This window comes from Malaclemys terrapin, chromosome 1 (genome assembly GCF_027887155.1).
Source record: "Malaclemys terrapin pileata isolate rMalTer1 chromosome 1, rMalTer1.hap1, whole genome shotgun sequence".
In the NCBI taxonomy this organism is placed as follows: domain Eukaryota; kingdom Metazoa; phylum Chordata; order Testudines; family Emydidae; genus Malaclemys; species Malaclemys terrapin.
Genome location: NC_071505.1, coordinates 196,153,973 through 196,174,364, shown reverse-complemented (window position 1 = coordinate 196,174,364; position 20,392 = coordinate 196,153,973). Strand labels below are relative to the sequence as shown.

General features: G+C 43.3%; 1 protein-coding gene across 1 annotated transcript; it reads left to right on the top strand.

Moving 5' to 3' along the window:
• Positions 1–12,680: 12,680 nt before the first annotated feature.
• Positions 12,681–17,408, top strand: LOC128822972 (trefoil factor 3-like). Its single transcript, XM_054004902.1, has 3 exons — positions 12,681–12,819; positions 15,740–15,886; positions 17,177–17,408. Exons 1-3 carry the CDS (start codon positions 12,738–12,740, stop codon positions 17,188–17,190), a joined length of 243 nt encoding a protein of 80 aa, XP_053860877.1. The 5' UTR covers positions 12,681–12,737; the 3' UTR covers positions 17,191–17,408.
• The last annotated feature ends 2,984 nt before the right edge of the window (positions 17,409–20,392 follow it).

Sequence of the window (20,392 nt, the reverse complement as noted above, 5' to 3'; positions counted from 1 at the left end):
AGACCGAGCTCTCTGAGAATCTCAACTTTCATTAAAAAAAAAAAATAGCTTCTAGTCCTCATGGTTTCAGAGAAAAGCCTGCAAACCTGATCCCTGAAGATTCAGAAACCAAGTCATATAAAAAAACCTCCAAAAATATTTTTTTAAATCTCATGTTTTTTTAAGCCAATTGTGTGATTTTAGGGGGGTTACTTGTTATTTCTGAATGTTTGGGATTAGCAATATGGCTAGTGTAGGCTGCCTGGCAAGCTGTCTAGAGTGGCTCATGACCAGGAGTGCCAACCTCAGGGCAGACTGTGAAGAAGCAGGGCACAAACCCCAAACTGGTTGTGAGTTCTAAACTTAGATTTCACCAATCAAGTATCCAGTGTGAATTCCTCCAGCGCTACAACAGCCTTAACATGAAATCACAGACAGTTCCCTTGGGCACTCCAGTCTATCCTGCCACCTAGGCAAGCTTGCCTTTGTGATGGATAATCCCTTACACCAAAAATCGCAACAATATTCAAGTTACTTCTAGTCCCAAAAGACCAGTCACTTACCCCAGATCAGGGATCGGCAACCTTTGGCACGTGGCCCGTCTGGGAAATCTGCTGGTGGGCCAATGGGGGCTGCGGGAAGCAGCGGCCATCACATCCCTTGGCCCAAGCCACTTCCCGCAGCCCCCATTAGCCTGGAACTGCGAACCGCGGCCTGTGGGAGCAGCGATCAGCCGAAGCTGCAGACGCTGCAGGTAAACAAACCGTCCCAGCCCGCCAGCAGATTTCCCTGATGGGCCGCATGCCAAAGGTTGCTGATCCCTGCCCCAGATCAATTGTACCTCAGATCTCAAACGAAAGACAATGCTTGCAGCCAATTCCATAGTACTAACTAAAGAAAAAGAAATAAGCGAGTTATTTACAAGGTGAAAGCAGGTAAATATACACACGCAAATGAGCTATTATCTTAGATTCCAAAGGTGATAGAAGCTGCTATGTATGCAAGCATTCTGTGTCTCTTTAGGGCTAACCCAAATTAAGGGCTTGTCTACACTACACAGCTTTTAGCGACACGGCTGCGTCGACAGAGCCTTGTCGCTAAATGTCAGTGTGTATGAATGCTCTCTGTCGATATTTTGTCAGCACTTTTGCCAATAAAATACTTCCAGCCCTGAGAGCGGTGTTAGCTTTGTCGGCAGGAGAGCGCTTCTGCCGACAAAGCTGCATTCACACTTGCGTCGGCAAAACTTTTGTCTTTCGCAGGGGGGCTTTTTTAAGTAGTCGTAAAAGACAAAAGTTTTGTCAAGCTGCTTGGGGATCCCTTGCTTATGCTTTGATATATTGCCCTCTCCGAACTCCAAGCAGCACAGTGATACAGATTCTCCTTGTCAGACATTTTTATTCCCTTCCCCCCAGAGTTCAAGCTGATGGGGTGAGTTCATGCTCAGGTCCCCTCTTCATGGGGGTCGGGGGGAGCAGTCAACAAATTCTTTGTCCTGTGATGTGTCACAATGGCTCCTTTGGTTTCAATGGGCTTTCTTGTGTGCAGGACCAGCACTTTACACTAATGAATGCTTCTTTCCTGTTTGGTGAGTTGCACAATTACAGAGGTTTACAATGCAAACACTCAGCATAACTTATACCAAGGGCTACAGATGTTATAAGTGAGTTCAATACATGCAGCATCCTACAAGCATTTCATCAAGTCTAAACACTAAATGCATTTGTATCAACTTAACATCTATTTTAACAATACTAACACACCAGTGAGACAGACTGGTTTCCAGCTGTGCATTTGTCAGTGTCCAATGAGGCCTAGGGGCCTTGGCATGAGCTGGCACCTGATCTGCCAGCATCACAATGCTCACGGGCAGTTCTCCCAAAGTAAAGAGTGCTTGTGGATGACCAGTCCACGTCAATGTCTGAACACTTTAGAGTCATCTTGTAGGCCCCTGTCTGGCAAAGGGTTCCATATGGATGGACTGGTGCATTCATATGGAGTCCCACTGACTTCAATCAGACTCTGCATCTGTGTAAGGGTCCACCACAAAGATTCTGTTACAAGGTAGGGACCTTAGCACCTTTTCTTTTGAGACACACCCAGTACAAAGGTTTCAAAAGCCGGGGGGAAATCTTGTCCCCTTAAATTAAATGGGAGCTTTGCCAGTGACCTATTTGGGACCATGATCTCACCCCAGATCCTTTTCTCCAGCCGTTAGATGTACCAGCTTCTAATGTTAACCTAATTCTTTTCTGTGTGACTATTGTATCTGGAATAAGAGGGCTTAAACGGGTAAACAAAAATATTACCCCACTACAACCATGGTCAGCAGGTAATTTCTTGTCAGACAGGTACTGGGGCTTAAAAAAGACTCTACAAACAAGGCATTTGCAACCACATAGTAAAGACAGTAATATAGACACTGTGTCTCAGAGGAATCAAAATAACTATTACCTATTTGGTTTCTGATTATAATATAATAATAGTAAAAATATACTGTGATGTACATCATGTCCAGACTACAATGTTTTTACCAGTAAACCCATAGACATGAGTATGCAGCAAATAGGCATTCTGAATACTGCATTAGAATGAAAAATGTCAGTTATTAGCTTCTCTCATTTTTCTCTACTGTAGAATCAACAGTCTGTTTAAAACTAGTGCAAACCAGTTAGTGTGTATTTCTGGGCTGCAGAACTTCACGTATGGGGATCTGGTAACACCCCTGCTGCTCCTTTGTTTGCAGGAGGCCTCCTGACATCCGAGCATCGGTAACCACAGAAAGAAGATACAGGCTGCAGCATGCAGCAGTGGTCCATTTGCTGGAGATGTTTTGTCTGCTAGGGAGAAACAGCTGCTGCTGTTGGCACCTCTCCCAGAGGATCAGAGGTGCAAAGTAATATATTTGATGTGTGATTTTTTACGTTCCTTCCTGCTCCCTTTCATGCTCTTGCCTCTTGAATGCACACTGTTGTTTGTGGGGGAATTCCAGTGATCACATAGCGGAGCGCCTCCCTGCAAATGAGACACATACAGAGTAAATACATTTCCGTGGAAAATCCCGAGCAAGCCACATTACACCAGTACACTGGTGAGACATAAGGCAAATCCTCAGACGCCCTTAGTCCTTACCTAGGCAAAACTCATTTGACTTCAGTGGGAGTTTTACAGAGTAAGCTGTGCACAGAGTTTAGCCATATTTGACATAAGTGGATTCACTGTAGTAATCAATACAATAGCTTGCATTTATATCAGTCTACACTTTTCATCATTTGGCCTCCATCTCTGTAAGTTATCAGAATAACCTTCCACTCTTTAATGTATTTAACTTCACAACACTCCTAAGAGATAATGAAGTACTATTATCCCCATTGTTTCAGGTTGGAAATTGAGGGCCTAACATTGCCCAAGATCACATTGTGGAGTTCATGGGACAGCCAGGACTTGAATCTAGGTCTCAGAAGTCCCAGCTTAGTGACTTAACCACTGGACTGTCTTTTAGCTTCAGCTAAGCTACTTTCCATCCCACAATGCTTTAATAAACGCTATACAGGACTTATTTTAGGCACCACCAATATGCAACTCTCTGGAGAGGAATATGGAAACTTTTTAAGGGAATGATCATTGCATTGAAGTCAGTGTTAATTTTGCCACTGGCTTCAATGGGCCCAAGATCAGGCCCTAACAGTACATAGCAAAAAGACACAATTAAAGACAGGGCAAGAATAAAAAACCTGAATACAGTTCAAGTGCTGGGGGGATTTATATAAGCAAAATGTAGTTATCTAAATTGAACAAGGACAACAGGGGCTGACATCCTCACTCTTCAAAAAAGCCATGCTCTAGGGTCTTCAGTGACGACAAGTCTCTTCATTTCCCCTCTAGAGTGCACTTTCAGCAGCACAATTACTCCAAAGACCACATTGGGATATTGCTTCGGGGCTGATTCACAAAAGGGAGGAGTGCCTCTTAATACAGAATTGCTAATACAATTGTATGGGGTGTACATGAATGAAATAACTAATGTTCCCAAGGAGTGCTTGTTATCTGAAGTGCTGGTTTTTCAAACCACTGATATTCTCACATGGCTGAGATTTTATAGGGCAATAGGACATTTTAAAAAGCCATGCTGTTCTAAGTTTAAACATTAATATGAAAAAGTAGCTGGTATGAGAGTCATACTTCTACCACTCTCAATTACACAGCATTAGGAAATGCTGCAAATTCTCTTGAATGTTCTGAACTTCTGATAACTTCAAGGACTGAATTAATCTAATTTTTATTGCTATAAGAGCAGCTGCTCCTGATGATCAAGCTCCAATATTTAATCAGTGATATGCTAATCACTGAGCACCTTAATTATATTGCTCATAAAATAATATTGCATTGCTGCGCTGCAGATCCCTATTTAAAGGCAAAAAGAAAGTGGTTCCATTTAATAAATACTTGAAAGATTAAGTAATACCCTTACTTAGACTTCACAGATTTCCATCTCTTATGCAAAACTTGGGAGAGAGAATTAAGTGTTAAGACCTATCAATTCAATTCACTTGAGACTAGAGCCGGGTGAATGTTTTTTGACAGATAGTTTATGTGCTAAAAAATGCAATGTTGGTCAACCTGACACTATTTCTGAATTGGACCCTTTTGGTTTTGACAAGCTTCAGAACAAAAGAGTGTATATGTGTTCATTCCCTGTGAGCCCAGTGGTTCGGCCATCTGCCTGGTATAGCAGAGACCCAGCTTTGAAACCCTGCTCTGGAGCAAAAACTCAGACTCTGATTTTCTCTCTGCCTGATGGAGGCCTGGTCTACACTAGGAGTTTATGTCGAATTTAGCTGCATTAAATTGAATTAACTCTGCACCCGTCCACACAACAAAGCTATGTAGTTCGACATAGAGGTCTCTTAAATTCGACTTCTGTACTCCTCCCCGACGAGGGGAGTAGCGCTAAATTCGACATGGCCAGGTCGAATTAGGGTAGGTGTGGATGGAAATCGATGCTAATAGCTCCGGGAGCTATCCCACAGTGCACCACTCTGTTGACGCTCTGGACAGCAGTCCGAGCTCGGATGCTCTGACCAGCCACAGAGGAAAAGCCCCGGGAAAATTTGAATTCCTTTTCCTGTCTGGGCAGTTTGAATCTCATTTCCTGTTTGGACATCGTGGCGAGCTCAGCAGCACTGGCAACGATGCAGAGCTCTCCAGCAGAGATGGCCATGCAATCTCAGAATAGAAAGAGGGCCCCAGCATGGACTGATCGGGAAGTCTTAGATCTGATCGCTGTGTGGGGTGATGAGTCCGTGCTTTCGGAGCTGCGATCGAAAAGACGGAATGCAAAGATCTACGAGAAGATCTCCAAAGCCATGACAGAGAGAGGATACAGCCGGGATGCAACGCAGTGCCGCATGAAAATCAAGGAGCTGAGACAAGGGTACCAGAAGACCAAAGAGGCAAACGGACGCTCCGGACCCAGCCCCAGACATGCCGTTTCTACGAGGCACTGCATTCCATCCTAGATGCGGCCACCACCACTACCCCACCACTGACCATGGACTCTGAGGATGGGATATTGTCGACGCCCGCTTCCTCGGAGATGGTAGTGGACGGGGAAGATGAGGAAGGAGATGAGGAGGACGAGGCAGTCGACAGCGCTTACAACGCTGATTTCCCGGACAGCCAGGATCTCTTCATCACCCTCACAGAGATCCCCTACCAACCGTCCCCAGGCGTTAACCCGGACCCAGAATCAGGGGAAGGATCAGCTGGTAAGTGGTTTAAACATGTAAACATTTATTTAGAACAGAACATTAATATTAACTGTGGGTTTTTCATGATTAGATTGTCCTAGGCACTTAAAGTTTTAGTCTTTGGCAGTGCAACTGCTGCAAAAAAATCTAACAATGTCCGGTATATCTTGATTGGTTTGCCCTAGGCGCTCTACTGTTTAGTCCTTGCCAGTGCAGCTACAGTAAAATTCGGTCTATATGTCCGGGGAAAGAGCAGAAATCCTCATGGGACATCTCCATGAAGCTCTCCTGGAGGTAATTGGAAAGCCTTTGCATGAGGTTCCTTGGGAGAGCGGCCTTGTTGTGTCCTCCGTAGTATGAAACGTTTCCGTGCCAGGCTATCATCAAGTACTCCAGTATCATTGCCTTGCACAGCATGGCGGCATATGGCCCTGGTCTTTGCAGGCTTTCACGAAGCATGCGTTCTTTGTCGCTGTCTGAAATCCGCATCAGAGTGATGTCGCTCATGGTGACCTGCTTTGAATTAGGGGAGTGTTAGTAGTGGGACTGCTTGCCTGTTCCTTTATAGAACTGTAACCGGCGGTTTACAGCCATGCGGTGGAGGCGGGAGAGGGGCAGTATAGAGGGATCTTTCTCGGGGACAGCCACAAGGGGGTGGGACAGGGGCAGAGTTCATGCTTGCCGGATTGCTGGCAGCAGGAACTGGCCAACGCTAGGAGCATTGCTTTGAACGTCAAAGTAGGGCAGTGCTATTATTAAAGTTTTAAGGTGCCACAAGTCTACGGCTTACCATGTCAGCCTGCTACCCAAATTCCACTGTCCTGTTCCACTTCTGTGATCTGCACTGCAAGACCCCAGAGACTGAATGCGAAGGCCGAAAATTCGACCTTGTCCTGAGTGCGCATGTGATAGGTGTGGTGAATGGTCTTGTTCACAGAGAAAGACTATTTTCTTTGTTCACCAAAAATTTATCTTTCTGAGGAATTCACTCCCTTTTTCCCATCCCACAGCTGTGACTGTCTCCCGACCTACCCAGTCATCAGACTCCAGAGGCTGGCGCAGATTAGGCGTAGAAAGAAAAGGACACAGGACGACATGTTCTCAGAACTTATGGACTGCTCCCGAGCCGAGGCAACCCAGCAGACCCATTGGAGGGAGAACATGTCCCAATACCAGCGAGCACACAGCGAACGGGAGGAGAGGTGGCGGCAGGAAGACCAGCAGGCGACTCAAACGCTGCTTGGACTAATGAGGGAGCAAACGGACACGCTCCAGCGCCTTGTGGATGTTCTACAGGACCGGAGGCAGGAGGACAGAGCCCCGCTGCAGTCTATCTGTAACCACCGTCCCCCGCCACAAAGTCCCATACCCCCCTCACCCAAAGTACCAAGAAGGAGGGGCTGCAGAGTCCGTGAAAACTGTCACTGCTCAAATGGCAGAAGGCTGTCATTCCCCAAAATTTGATAAGACCTTTCCTTCTTGCCTCACCCAAGCCCCCATCTCAGTTTCATCCCCTAACTGTCTAGTTGCTAATAAAAAATACGTTTCTGTTAATTACTGTTTCCATCATGTTTTTTTAGAGGACAGTCTGTTTGAAGGGGGGGAAGGGGGTTGGTACAGACACAGGGGCAGGTTCAGCAGCAGGTCACACACACAGTGCAGTCAGTAGGCACCCTGGTCAGTCTGGGAGGTGGTTTTCATTTTCTGTGGGGGGGGGGGCTATGTGACTTTGTGGCGGGGGAGGGCGGTTAGAGATCTTATGCAGCGGTCCTTATCCTGGATCACAGAGCCACGCAGCAGCGGATCTGTAACCGTCCTCCCCCTGCCACAAAGTCACATAGCCCCCACACACAGAGTCCCGAACAGGAGGGGTGGCAGGCTCCGTTGAAACAATCAGTCCACCAGTGCTGACCACTATAGAAGCAGGAGCCTGTCATTCCTCGAGTTTAGAAGCGTCCTTTGCATCACTACACTACACCCGCTCCCCACCACAGTCTGCGTCCCAGTTTCAACACTTTACCGCGAAAACAGTAATAAAGAAAACGTTGTTCATTAACAATTTTTCAGTGATTTTATTTCTAAACGTGGGTTGGAAGGGGGTGAACAGGGTATGAAACTGGAGAGGATAGTGAACATTCACTGGGTAAAGAAACGGGGGCAGGTTCAGCTTCTCTGTAAACAAACTAAATAGTCACAGGTTACCCTGCTCACTCAGGAACCTAGCTTTCAAAGCCTCCCAGATGCACAGCGCGTCCCTCTGGGCTCTTCTAATCGCACGGCTGTCTGGCTGGGCGTAATCAGCAGCCAGGCGACTTGCCTCAACCTCCCACCCCGCCATAAAGGTCTCCCCCTTGCTCTCACAGAGATTATGGAGCACACAGCAAGCTGCAACAACAATGGGGATATTGGTTTCGCTGAGATCAGAGCGAGTCAGTAAGCTTCTCCATCTCCCCTTGAGACGGCCAAAAGCACACTCCATCACCATTCTGCACTTGCTCAGACGGTAGTTGAAGAGTTCCTTTTCACTGTCCAGGGCACCTGTATAGGGCTTCATGAGCCAGGGCATTAGCGGGTAGGCTGGGTCCCCGAGGATGACTATAGGCATCTCCACAGCCCCAACAGTTATTTTGTGGTCCGGGAAGTAAATACCTTCCTGCAGCCATCTAAACAGACCAGAGTTCCTGAAAACACAAGCGTCATGAACCTTGCCCGGCCATCCGACGTTGATGTTGGTAAAATGTCCCCTATGGTCCACCAGTGCTTGCAGCACCATTGAAAAGTAGCCCTTTCGGTTAATGTACTGGCTGGCCTGGTGGTCCGGTCCCAGGATAGGGATGTGAGTTCCATCTATAGCCCCACCACAGTTTGGGAATCCCATCGCGGCGAAGCCATCTATGATGATCTCCACGTTTCCCAGGGTCACTACCTTTGACAGCAGTACATCAACAATTGCGTTGGCTACTTGCATCACAACAACCCCCACGGTAGATTTGCCCACGCCAAAGTGGTTCGCGACTGACCGGTAGCTGTCTGGCGTTGCAAGCTTCCAGAGGGCTATGGCCACTCGCTTCTGGACAGTCAGGGCTGCTCGCATCCGGGTGTCCTTGCGCTTCAGGGCAGGGGACAGCACTCACAAAGTTCAAGGAAAGTTCCCTTCCGCATGCGAAAGTTTCTCAGCCACTGTGATTCATCCCAGACCTGCAGCACTATGCGGTCCCACCAGTCCGTGCTTGTTTCACATGCCCAGAATCGCCATTCCACGGCATCAACATGACCCAGTGCCACCATGATGTCCACGGCGTGGGGTCCCGTGCTTTGTGACAGGTCTGTGCCACTCTCAGACTTCATGTCCTCATCACACTGCCATAGCCTCCTCGCCCGATTTCTCAGCATCCGCCTCTGGAAAATGTGGCTGATAAGGTGCGAGGTGTTGACAACGGCCATAACTGCAGCGATGGTTGCAGCGGGCTCCATGCTCGCAGTGCTGTGGCATCCGCGCTGTCACTCAGCAGAAAAGTGCGTGAACTGATTGCCCGCCAGCGCTTTCAGGGAGGGAGGGTGGGAGTGACGATTGGATGACGACAGTTACCCAAAACCACCCTTGACACATTTTTTTCCCCAGCAAGCATTGGGGGCTCGACCCAGAATTGCAATGGGCAGTGGGGACTGCGGGAACTGTGGGATAGCTGCCCACAGTGCACCGCTTCCAATGTCGACGCTTGCCCCGTTAGTGTGGACTCACACCATCGAATTACTGTCCTTAGTGTGGATACACATGTTTGACTTTGTAATATTGATTCCACATATTCGATTTAAGTGAAAACGAACTACTCTCGTAGTGTAGACATACCCGGAGAGAAGGGACTTGAATCCATGTCTGCTACTTCTCAGGTGAGCACCTTAATCGCCAGGCTATTTAGCGGCTGCTTCTCTTTTTGGCCCAATGAATACATATATAGTTATACAAAGTGGAATAGCTTCAACAGGAGAGACTGAGAGTAACCCCCCACACCTTCCAAATAGCCATCAGCATGGTGGTTTGGAACCTCAACTCAGAAGGGGTAGCTCTGAGTTCAAATCCTCGCTCTAGCATGGGCCTCCAAAGCTGGATCTAGCAGATGCCAGGGAAATGCCCTGACTGTGGAGCTAAATGTTATAGGGGTCACATACCCATGGTTTTCCTGAAATGGACCTTTCTGATTTGCTGAGAAATTCTAAACATTTTCAGAACCAAACTGAATATTTTTTCGGTTTGCTCACAGAACCGAAAGATAGATTATTCACCCATCTCTACTTTTGGCCTTAATGAAAATGTTCCGGAAACTGTGGTGTTTATAACAGCTCCTCATAATAAATCCATTTGTTTAGTTTGCAGTGGGCCAATTCCTGAAGGCCATACTTAGATTAAATTTCCAACTGCTGTGAGAGTTTTGCTTGAAAGAGCAAAGAGTAACTACTTCAGGAATTTACTCTGTAATAGGTCCAGGGTGTCCTCACCATACAAGCCAGATGAGAACCAGTTCTCCTCTCCCTTATACTGTGTGTAGTAACTGATACCTGTGCAAAATCAGTTTCAAATAGCTGTAAGATATAACCTAGTCAGAATAGATTGTGTTTTATGCCCAGTTTGCCCATGTATAAATGACTACACAAGGTTCAAGTCTGGGCCCAAATGTGTTCTGATACAAGTTTTGCACATAGCTTTTCAACAGTATTACCTTGATGTACAAACTAGAGTGAGATTGGTATCCAGGTCTCTGTTTTCTGCTATCTTTCCTGAGTCATATTTATGAAGATGTAACAAAAAAAAAAGTCACAGTACACAAACTGGCTCTCTTTGTCTATGTTCTTATTCCACACAAACTACAACAAGCAAAAGGAGGGAAATTCAGTCCAAAACATAGTAAAATTGCCCAGGCAGCTGCTTGGATGAATCCTTCCTGTAGGCTCCTTGACTCGTCTCTTTCAGGTCCCAGTTTCCTCTGAGGGAAATGTTAGTGAGTTATGTAACTTCCTGGTGGTTAATTGACAGGGAAACAAGGACCACTTGGCAAGAAAACCCAACTTTTTAACCCCTGGTAGGCTTGGATACATCCCTTTTTGTGCTCACAGGGTTCTTTGTATATATGATCCACTTGCCAGGGTCCTTGATCATCCTCACTTTCCAGCCACAGGGCAGGACTGGGTCTTGGTGCTTCATCATCCTGTTGTCTACAATGACTCATTCAGATTTTTAATGTTGCCCAAACTCCCTTCACAATAATGTTCTCTAATATTTTGCTTATCGACATGAATCATTTATCAACATGGATCATATCTCTCCCAAGGGGAGATAATTATCTGGAAAGAGAAAAAGAGAGATAAAAGATAACTAGGAAGGTAAGAGACCTGCTGTTGTAAATAATACTTTGCAGTTTTACAAGGGAGGTAAGCACCATATGCCAGTTTTAGAGATGAGGTCAGAGAAGCACAGAGAGATTACAGGATTGCCCATCATCTTCTGAGTCCCTAGCTGTATGCTAAGTCCATTAGACCACAGCTACCCCCACTGGGGGTGAAGTGTCATTCTGCCCATGCCTTATCAGATAATATACTGTATACTACCATCTGTCCCATTCTGAAGAGAAGAAGCAAGTTGAAACAATCATACATTACAAGAGTCTCTTGATCCCTATGCATTGAGGTAGTGTCGGAAATATGGCATTTATCAAACTTTTATGGCTTGATGTCACAGCCCTGGTCCAGAAGAGTCTGAGAAGAGTACAGGCACTACCTTGGAATATATTTTTGGGGTGCAGATTCTCTGTCTAGCACCCCCTTCTGAGAACTGAGGCCCCACAGTCTGAATGGCTGGTCTCTGTGACTTGTATTGGCGCCTCCGCTGCTTAAGCATGTCTTTTCCCAGAGCTCCAACCTTGAGGATTCTCTAGTTTACAGTTTAGTTCTTTGGGGACACTGAATAGTTGAACCTAACAGACATAGACCTTGCAAAGATTTCTAGCACAATTATTCTTTACGTTAGATAACACAAGAGAGAAAGAGATCTAAGAAAAAACAATTAAAAAAAAACCCTGTATGCCATTTGCTGCTCACTTCCTGCAGCATTCTTTGGGATTTGGGCCAGTGTCCTTTCCAGTCATTTAGGATCTCCCTCCTGCAGCTCCTGGCTTCCTTTCTGGACCATGGAGAGAGACAGACCATCTTTCCATTGTCTCTCAAATGGCCACTGAGAGACCCTTCCTTTTACAACTTCCAGACCCCTTTGTCAGGTGACCCCCTGATCAGCCTCATCAGGAAATCCAAGTCCCCCACCTTTGCCTGGGTAGCAGTTCACTTGGCAGAATCACTTTTCTTGGTTTGGCCACCTTCTTTGGCATACCCATTGTATTGTCCAGGTAGACCTATTCAAATGACAATGAGTCTTGATAGTCCACTCACCCAACCCAGGCACACTACTACACTGATCACCTATTACTCCCAGCGAGTGTCTCTGGAAAGAAGTCAACCCCCTGAGGTCAGGTAACAGACAGCGCAAGATTAAACAGGTAAACCGAGTCACACCTAATATTTCATAAGCACACTGCAGAAATTTCCCACATTCTCCACACCTGGCAATAATAAATCACTTATATCACATTTTCTTTCTGTTAGATTGATACTGTAATTGACAGAGAAGCTAAACTGATAGAATATTGACTAATTCAAGGGTAGGTATGAGTGACTCATGAGAAAAAATGTGCGGCCTACCCTTGCCACATAAATCTCCTCCTAAGATTAATATCCAAACCATCATTCCTATTTCTTGATAATGTATCTGGACTGAACATGGGTTACCCCAAAATAAATACACAGGTGGAGTTTGGATACAAAATAACCCTCCCAAGATAATGTTTATCTGAAACGACTGAACAAACATATGGGTATAAAATTAGCTTTTCTACAGATTTTCACTCTATACTAATTGTTCTAACCAACCTGAAGGTTCAGGGCTGAGAACTGCAAACAACAATGGAACACAAGGGGTGCTGGTTACTGGCAATTGTCCTTATTTTAGGGCTCAGCAGCTTGGCTAATGGATACATACAACTATGTAAGTGCATTTGCTTCATTTTTCATGTGTTGATAACAAGCAAAATCTTTTGTTGATTATTTGGTTAATCAAACCAAATAATACATTCAAGGAAAGTCTGGGAGAAATCTTAATTTTATCTAAGGAGTTCTGTTAAATCACAAGGCTCTTTCTTGATGATTGCATCCTTTTACTCATCATTATTATCAGTAATAATTATTATTTCTTGAGCACCATTTGGCCCAAAAGTTTACAATCAAATTAGTTTCAAATTTTTTGTGGGATGCTGCAAAATCTGTCTTCTCTGTTACCAAGTACTGTACGTAATGCCACAATAAGTGAAATGAAATCAAAATTAGGATTCTTTTAGTATTTTTAATGTTACCATTTTATATAAAGTCTGTTTTATTGCAGTAGTGGGGTTATCACAGAATGGGATCTTAATGCTTCTAAGATCCCTTGCAATGGAATGCAAAATTTCTTATTACAAATTCAGCTCATTAATAATAATCAAATGTGAGAACCACAAAAGATGAAGATCATCTTCTTATTATTTTCATATACAGAACAGCTGACTAAAACATTTGAAAACAATTCCCCTATATGTCAATTAGCTCACGTGGTTTTCCTTTTCCTGATTTCTAGCCATAGCACAGTTTAAAAGTATAAAGATTATCTCAGCCCTTATCCCATAAACACTTGCCCACATGAGTGACTATATACTGCTGCATGGTCCCATTATTACTCATGTATGCATGTGTTTGCAGGATTGGGGCTAGAGTTTAAAAAAAAAAAAACTAACCAACACTATGCAGGCTTTAAATCACTTTTTTTAAAAGACCTGTGCAGATTCTATTGGGCTTGAGACTGATCTCACTTCCACCCATCATTTAACATTGTATAAGTGAGTGAAGTTCTTAATGTTTTTCGGGGGAGGAGGGAAAGTGTCAATTACATAAATTGTCTCACTCACACAAGACAATACCTTGACTGCAAGACTCTAAAAAGAGCAAGACTTCGTGGTGATGAAGCCACCGACAGCAATCGGTGTTTGAAATCACAACTGGCCATTAGCCCTAAATTTAACTTCTACAGTTATGATGTGGTTCTGTAACAAAGCCTTCACTTACTACTATAACTGAATACACAATGCTTGGTATTACAAATTGGTCCTCATCACTAAAGACAACTTTATAGTAGCTTTAAAACAAATCTGACTAAGGGAAAGCTGTCAACGGATCATGGAATTCTGAAGCAATGGGAGAAAATTGTTTGTGGCTGAGATGCAGAAACAACAAAAGTGCAGTGGGTGGTACATTGTTAGCATGAATGGAAAGGAAAGTTGTAAGAACCTAAATCATTTGGAAAGGAGAAGTAACTCAAACTTCTATGAAAAACTGACATTTTAATGTACTCACTTGCAATGTATCACATAGGTAAATGCTTTGCAATTAAAGGCTCTGAAAAATCTCAAGTCAATGGCACTATTTGAATTAGTAAGGCCCGCTTGCATGAGTGAGATGTTTCTGCAGCCGACAATTGCAATTCATTTGGGCCCTGATTGAACAAAGCACTAAAGCACATGATTACCTTTAAGGACAGACCCCTTGACTTCAGTGGGAGCACACATGAGCTTAAAGGTAAGCATCTGCATAAGTGCTTTGATGAATCTAGGCCTCAAGAAGCTAAAAACAGCTCAAAGAGATTTTTATCAAAAGAAAGAGAGAAAGAAGGAACCCTTTAAATGTGATGTTTGCAATGGACACAAATAATGTGGGGACTGATATTGCAGACATTAATCAAAACTCCCATCAAAATGAGGCCTGCAGAGAAGTTTATCATCTAGACGTTAATAAGCCAGAACAAGAGGGAATACAGAGACTGAATTGTTTCCTTTGTTGGGATTGCAGCATTGGCAACTCTCACAGTTTAACAAGTGTCTGGTGCTATTTGGTGCTTTTCTTAAAGCCCCTCTTCTGGAGTCATGAAAGTTAGAGGAGAATCTCAGCTTTCATTTGAAAAATAAGTCAGTTTCTAACCCTCCTCGTTGCAGAGAAAAGCTTGAAAACATGGCCCAAATGTAATGGAAAGGCTCAGAAGCCAGAAAACAAATCAAAAGAGCCCAAATTATATATTTGTTGGTTTGTGATTTTTTTAAAATATCATGGTTTTTAAACCAATTTAATGAGTTTTCGGGGCCTAACTCACAATTTGAACACTTGAGGCTGGCAATACTGGGATTGTGAGTCATCTTCTTCACACAGTTTTCTCAGAGGAGGAATAACAGCTGCAACAGGAAACAATAACAAAGTTTACAATGAATTAAAAGTTTTAAATAGGAATCATTTTCTTACTTACAACTGACATCACCCTTGTTATTGAATGGATGGGAGATCGTAGCCAAGGTATTTTTTGTTCCAGCAGTTTAGTTATAAAGTATTATATTTACAGAAACATTTAATGTCCATGTCTGATCAATTACCATTACAATAAGAATTTGAGGCATATTGATACTAAGGAACATATTTTGCAGTTGGATGCATGTGGGCTGAAATTAACGTGAGCTTCAATGGGTGATGTTTATATAGATAACAAACCATTCTGTTACGTTAGGTTGGTTAAGGGATCTAAGAACTATAAAGCCCCATGCTTAATATTTCATGAACCAATATCTAACAAAGGGGTTTAGAAAGGAACTTCCTCTATGGGCAGAGAATTCCATAATTACTTGCTATAGGGTTTTTGCACCTTTTTGGAAGCATCTGATACTGGCCAATATCAGATACAAGATGCTGGGCAAGATGGACTGCTGGTCTGCTGCGGCATGGTCATTCCCAGGTTCCTGTGTGCTCACCCAAATGTGAAGATCATAGTGCAGAGTGGCCCCAAATCATGAAATGAAACTCACACAATCCGTTAACTTGGTCTTTATTTTAAACAGCTCAAGAGCAATGTGCACAGCAGCCATCTGCCCGAGTGAACTGTGGCTATCCGTACATCAGTGCTGAGACATGCAACAACAGAGGGTGCTGTTTTGATGACAGTATCGTTGGTGTCATCTGGTGCTTCTTTCCTAGGACAGAGGAAGGTAATAGAGTCATGGGCGGTTTTTCCCAGTTCCGGAATACACGGAAAACATCACTCTAGTATTGATTAGTTCAGTGTGATTAACCTAAAGCAGTAGGTGGATGGAAGAAAATTGTCTGTAAACAAATAACATTTCTGGGCTGGGATTGTGTGCTGAGACTCCAGGAGGCACAGAACACACAGGACTAGCCTGTGGCAGAGAGGGCCAAAGCCTTTAATCCACTTTGGGGAACCTTCCCAATTCTGGGCTAGTCAGTGGCCAAAACTTGGCAGAATACGAGTGAGTTTAAGGATGGGGGAAAAATCAGTGTCTGGGGAAAGCAGGGGCATGGAGGGCGAGAAAGGAGAGTATCTATCTACATAACCATTCCTTAATTTATTTGATTATTTGTACTTACATAGTAAACACCATCTGACATACCCCAGACTACACATTTCTGGAGTTCAGTGAGGGTTTGTGACTTGTAAATTAATACTGTTGGGGAAACATGGGACTATTGGTGCCACTCTGCAAAATTTGGAATTTTGGTCCCATGGAAAATCCTGACATTTCCACATTTGTTTTTGTCCCACAATGGGGTGAAAAGTGGAAATTTATATTTATTTGTTTTTTGCAGAATGGAAATTCTAAAAACATTTGATTCACCATTGTTGAAATGATTGAAATGCATTATTTTGACATTCCCAAAACTGAAATGTTTAATTTCGGTGTATTGAACTGAACCCAAACATTCAACATTAATCTGCATTTTCCCATTGTGGCTCACTGAGTCTTGGGAGCTACAATTCAGGGGCTTGATGTCCCTATCCTCCCCTATGGGTCAGGCTCCCTGGCCAGACTACATCTCACATGATACACCCAGAGTCATGTTACTCCCATGATGCATCCTGTAGCTTGATCAGAGGGAAATCCACATCGCATTGTGGGAGATGTAGTATTCCAGGGAGCCTGGAATGGGAAATGCAGCTTAATGTTTTGTTGAACTGATTCAAAACAAAATGTTTTGGATCAGTTCAACAAAACAAAATATGCTGATCTCGGTTTAACTGATCTAAAATTAAATATTTCATTTCAGTTTTCCTGATGAAAAATCAAATTTTGGGGCAAAATCAAAATTTTCCTGTGGAAATTTAGATTTTGCTGAAACTCATTTTCCATAGGAAAATCATTCCCAATCAACTATAGTAAACACCTTTGAAAATTAGCTAGCCCTGTCTTTGACATGGAATGGACAGCCTTCGGTTTGGAAGCAGATATCAATGATGTGCCTTTGTTTTGTTTTGATTCCAGAATGTGTCCTCTAGAGTGAATCTGTCTCTCTCCGCTGAAATTCCTCAAGCAGGACAAGAACAGAAAGCTTTCCTTCTTACACTGTGATCTCCATTAATTGCTACGCCATTCATGGCACTTGTACTTTTGCTTTTCAGTGAGATGGCTCACCACTGCTGCCCACAAATGTTTCAATACTTTACTATACAAAGCACATGACTTAAAAAATAAAAGCGGCAAACTAAAAGCTTTATAGCAGTTTCCAATTCTTCTACAATTACCTTGGGGCTAGATTCTGATTTGTGCTAGGGAGTAAGAGGGATTATGAATCCCCCTAGAAGGGCTTTTGGATATAGGTATGTGTGAACAGATGAGCGGGAAAATGTTGGAAATGGGCAGCAGCTTTACCTGCAATGGTAATAATACACAGAACATCTGTAAAATATGTATGTATTATGTAACTCTTCATGGCACAGAAAGAATGCAGAGCGCCAAATGAGGCCAAAACAAACCAAGAGAAATTGATGTAATCAGTGCTTCTGAATGATCTGGCTCTTGACAGTTTTTCTTCAGGAAACAGATCTTCCAAAATATACTTGCTAGATAGGTTCCCCTTTATGGAACTTCTAAAGATAGGCCTCACTACTGAGGCATTGTACTACCTTAAAACTACTAACCATCTCTCTAACAATCTGATCCCTGCCCAGTTACTTTATCCTTCAAAATAATTTTAAATAAGATGTAGGAAAAAGATTAACTCTTATTGTGATAACTTCCCCAAGACCTTGTGCTTTTATCCTGCATTACGAATCAAGATTTAAATGGCTAATAAGTTGAAAATACAGCACAGAAGAGAAGCACAGAGAATCCTTTTACTTAATATTCTCTTAATTTTTTTAATCTACTTAAAAGGAGTTACAGAAGGTAGTTGTAAATGTAATGTATGCCACTTCTTGCACAGTTTCTAATGGGAGATTTATGTTTTGACTCAGGTTTATAGTCTTCACCATAGAATCACATCCTGAAATAATGAATTTACATTGACACTAGCACTAGACAACATTTTTGGGAGTCCTGTTTCTCTTTGGTCTAGGAAGGGTTAGTTTGGGGGGCATGCAAAGGCCATGACTAATTTTGCAGGCCTATATAAATATAATATAAAAGGCGATCTCAGATTTAATTGTAAAACTGTCTGGACCTTTGCCTTAAAAAGACAAACCTGTTGCTAAGGATGAAACTTTGTCCATGTAATCTTTCCAAAAGCTCACTAGTTGCTCATATCATCCAGGATTGGCCATTTTACTGACCTGTAAAAAAACAGTAGCCAAGGGTCCCCTTATTAGGAGTAGCCCTGTGGATAGGAGTCAGTGTTGTATTAGCTGCCTCTAATGATCTTAGGCCCACTACACAAATCTACAGCTTAATAGGGTAAGAGGAAGCCTTGCCCAATGAACTAAGCATAGGACTGAGAGTAAGAGACTTATATATCCCAGTCCCTGCTCTGATACTGGTATCCTCTGGGGCTTCAGTCAAGTCATTTAACTTTTCTGACTTTGTTCCGTGCCTGTAACAGGGATAATCTACTAACAGGGCCTCCATCATTGAAGTGTCTGAGCATGGAGTGTCTGAATTTAGTTTCATAATACCCTTGTGAGGATATTATCACCATTTCACAAATGGAGAGCTGAGGTACAAAGAAACTAAAGGAGAAATCCTGGCTCCACTGAAGTTAATGGCAAAACTCTCACCGACTTCAATGGAGCCAGGATTCCACCCTTGAATGGCTTGTCTGAGGTCACACAATGTCTGGGAGAGATCTGGGCATCGGAGCTACAATTCCCGAGTCCCATGTCAGTGCCATAGCCACAAAATCCTCCCTTGTAACTCTGTTACAGGAAGGAGGATTTTCATTAATATTTGTAAAGCACAATGTGGAGTCCTAAAAATCACCAGAAGGAACATGCATAAAAGCATCTGAACAGCTCCCATACGAAAAGGCGTGGAATGTGGGCAAGAAGGAGCATGTCTGTGATGACATGGACTTCAGCATGAGCCTCAACATGAAGATGAGGGGCTTAGCAACATGACCCTCTCTTTAGCCTTACTCCTGCTAGGCATGAGTAACTTAGCAGTGCTCTCATTTATACAGGATTGGGTTTGTCTGCACACCCTGGCCTGTTCATCGCTCCTTACTTGCATTTATATGGACTATATCTTCTGCTTCCTCCTTGATATTTTATCTGAAGAGGTTCACCTAATGAGAAGATTGACCCTGTACCAGAAGGAGGGAATTCACACATGTAATATAGAGCATGCTTCATTAGCATGTGTGTACAAGAATGAAACTGTTGTAGACCTTCAGTTTTTCAGGATGAAGAAAGGAGAAGAGGAGCAGAGAGAGTTGAAAGAACAGGAGTACTTGTGGCACCTTAGAGACTAACAAATTTATTAGAGCATAAGCTTTCGTGGACTACAGCCCACTTCTAATGCTACTTGATATGGCTTACTCTTTATGAAGTTTCCCAGCACCCTCTAGTGCACAGTCGGTGACTATCTCATCTGAGAAAAGACATGGGTATAAATAGGAACTAGGGTCATGGCTAATTTGTATTATTATGTATGATATTGTATGATATTGTGGGTAGCAGCAAGAGGCCAGTCAGGCTGGAGTGCCATTATGCTAGGCACTATAAATGATAGTCCCTGCATCAAAATGCTTATGAAAGACCCTAAAAATTCACTAAAGACAAATAAATTGATTTCATGTGTAATTCATAATCCTGGGACACATGAACTCGCATTTTCTCCAGATTTGTATTCACAGCACTTTTCACTGGGTAAGAAAGCCCCTTGCATATGTTGGGCTTGATTTGCAAAGAGAGCCACCTAATTTACACATGCAGGAGAGCACGAACAAATTGACTTTGTGTGCATGTGGCCAATGAGATACATCACTGTCCATTTGTGCACACAAATACCTGCTTTATGGGCACTGCCACAGTAAACACATATGCAATGGTAATTACTTTTTGCACATGCCGTTGCAAATCTGACCCTTTGAACACCAGGCCTTTCCTTAAAAATGAAATATTCACATTTACAAATTATTAATTTTAAACCAGTTCTCTCTTTACTACAAGTATATGCTCGGTCATGACTTCATGGGCTTGTCTACACTGCAGGGCTATGGCCGTATAGCTATGAGGTCATAACCCTAGAGTTGATGCATCCTATAAG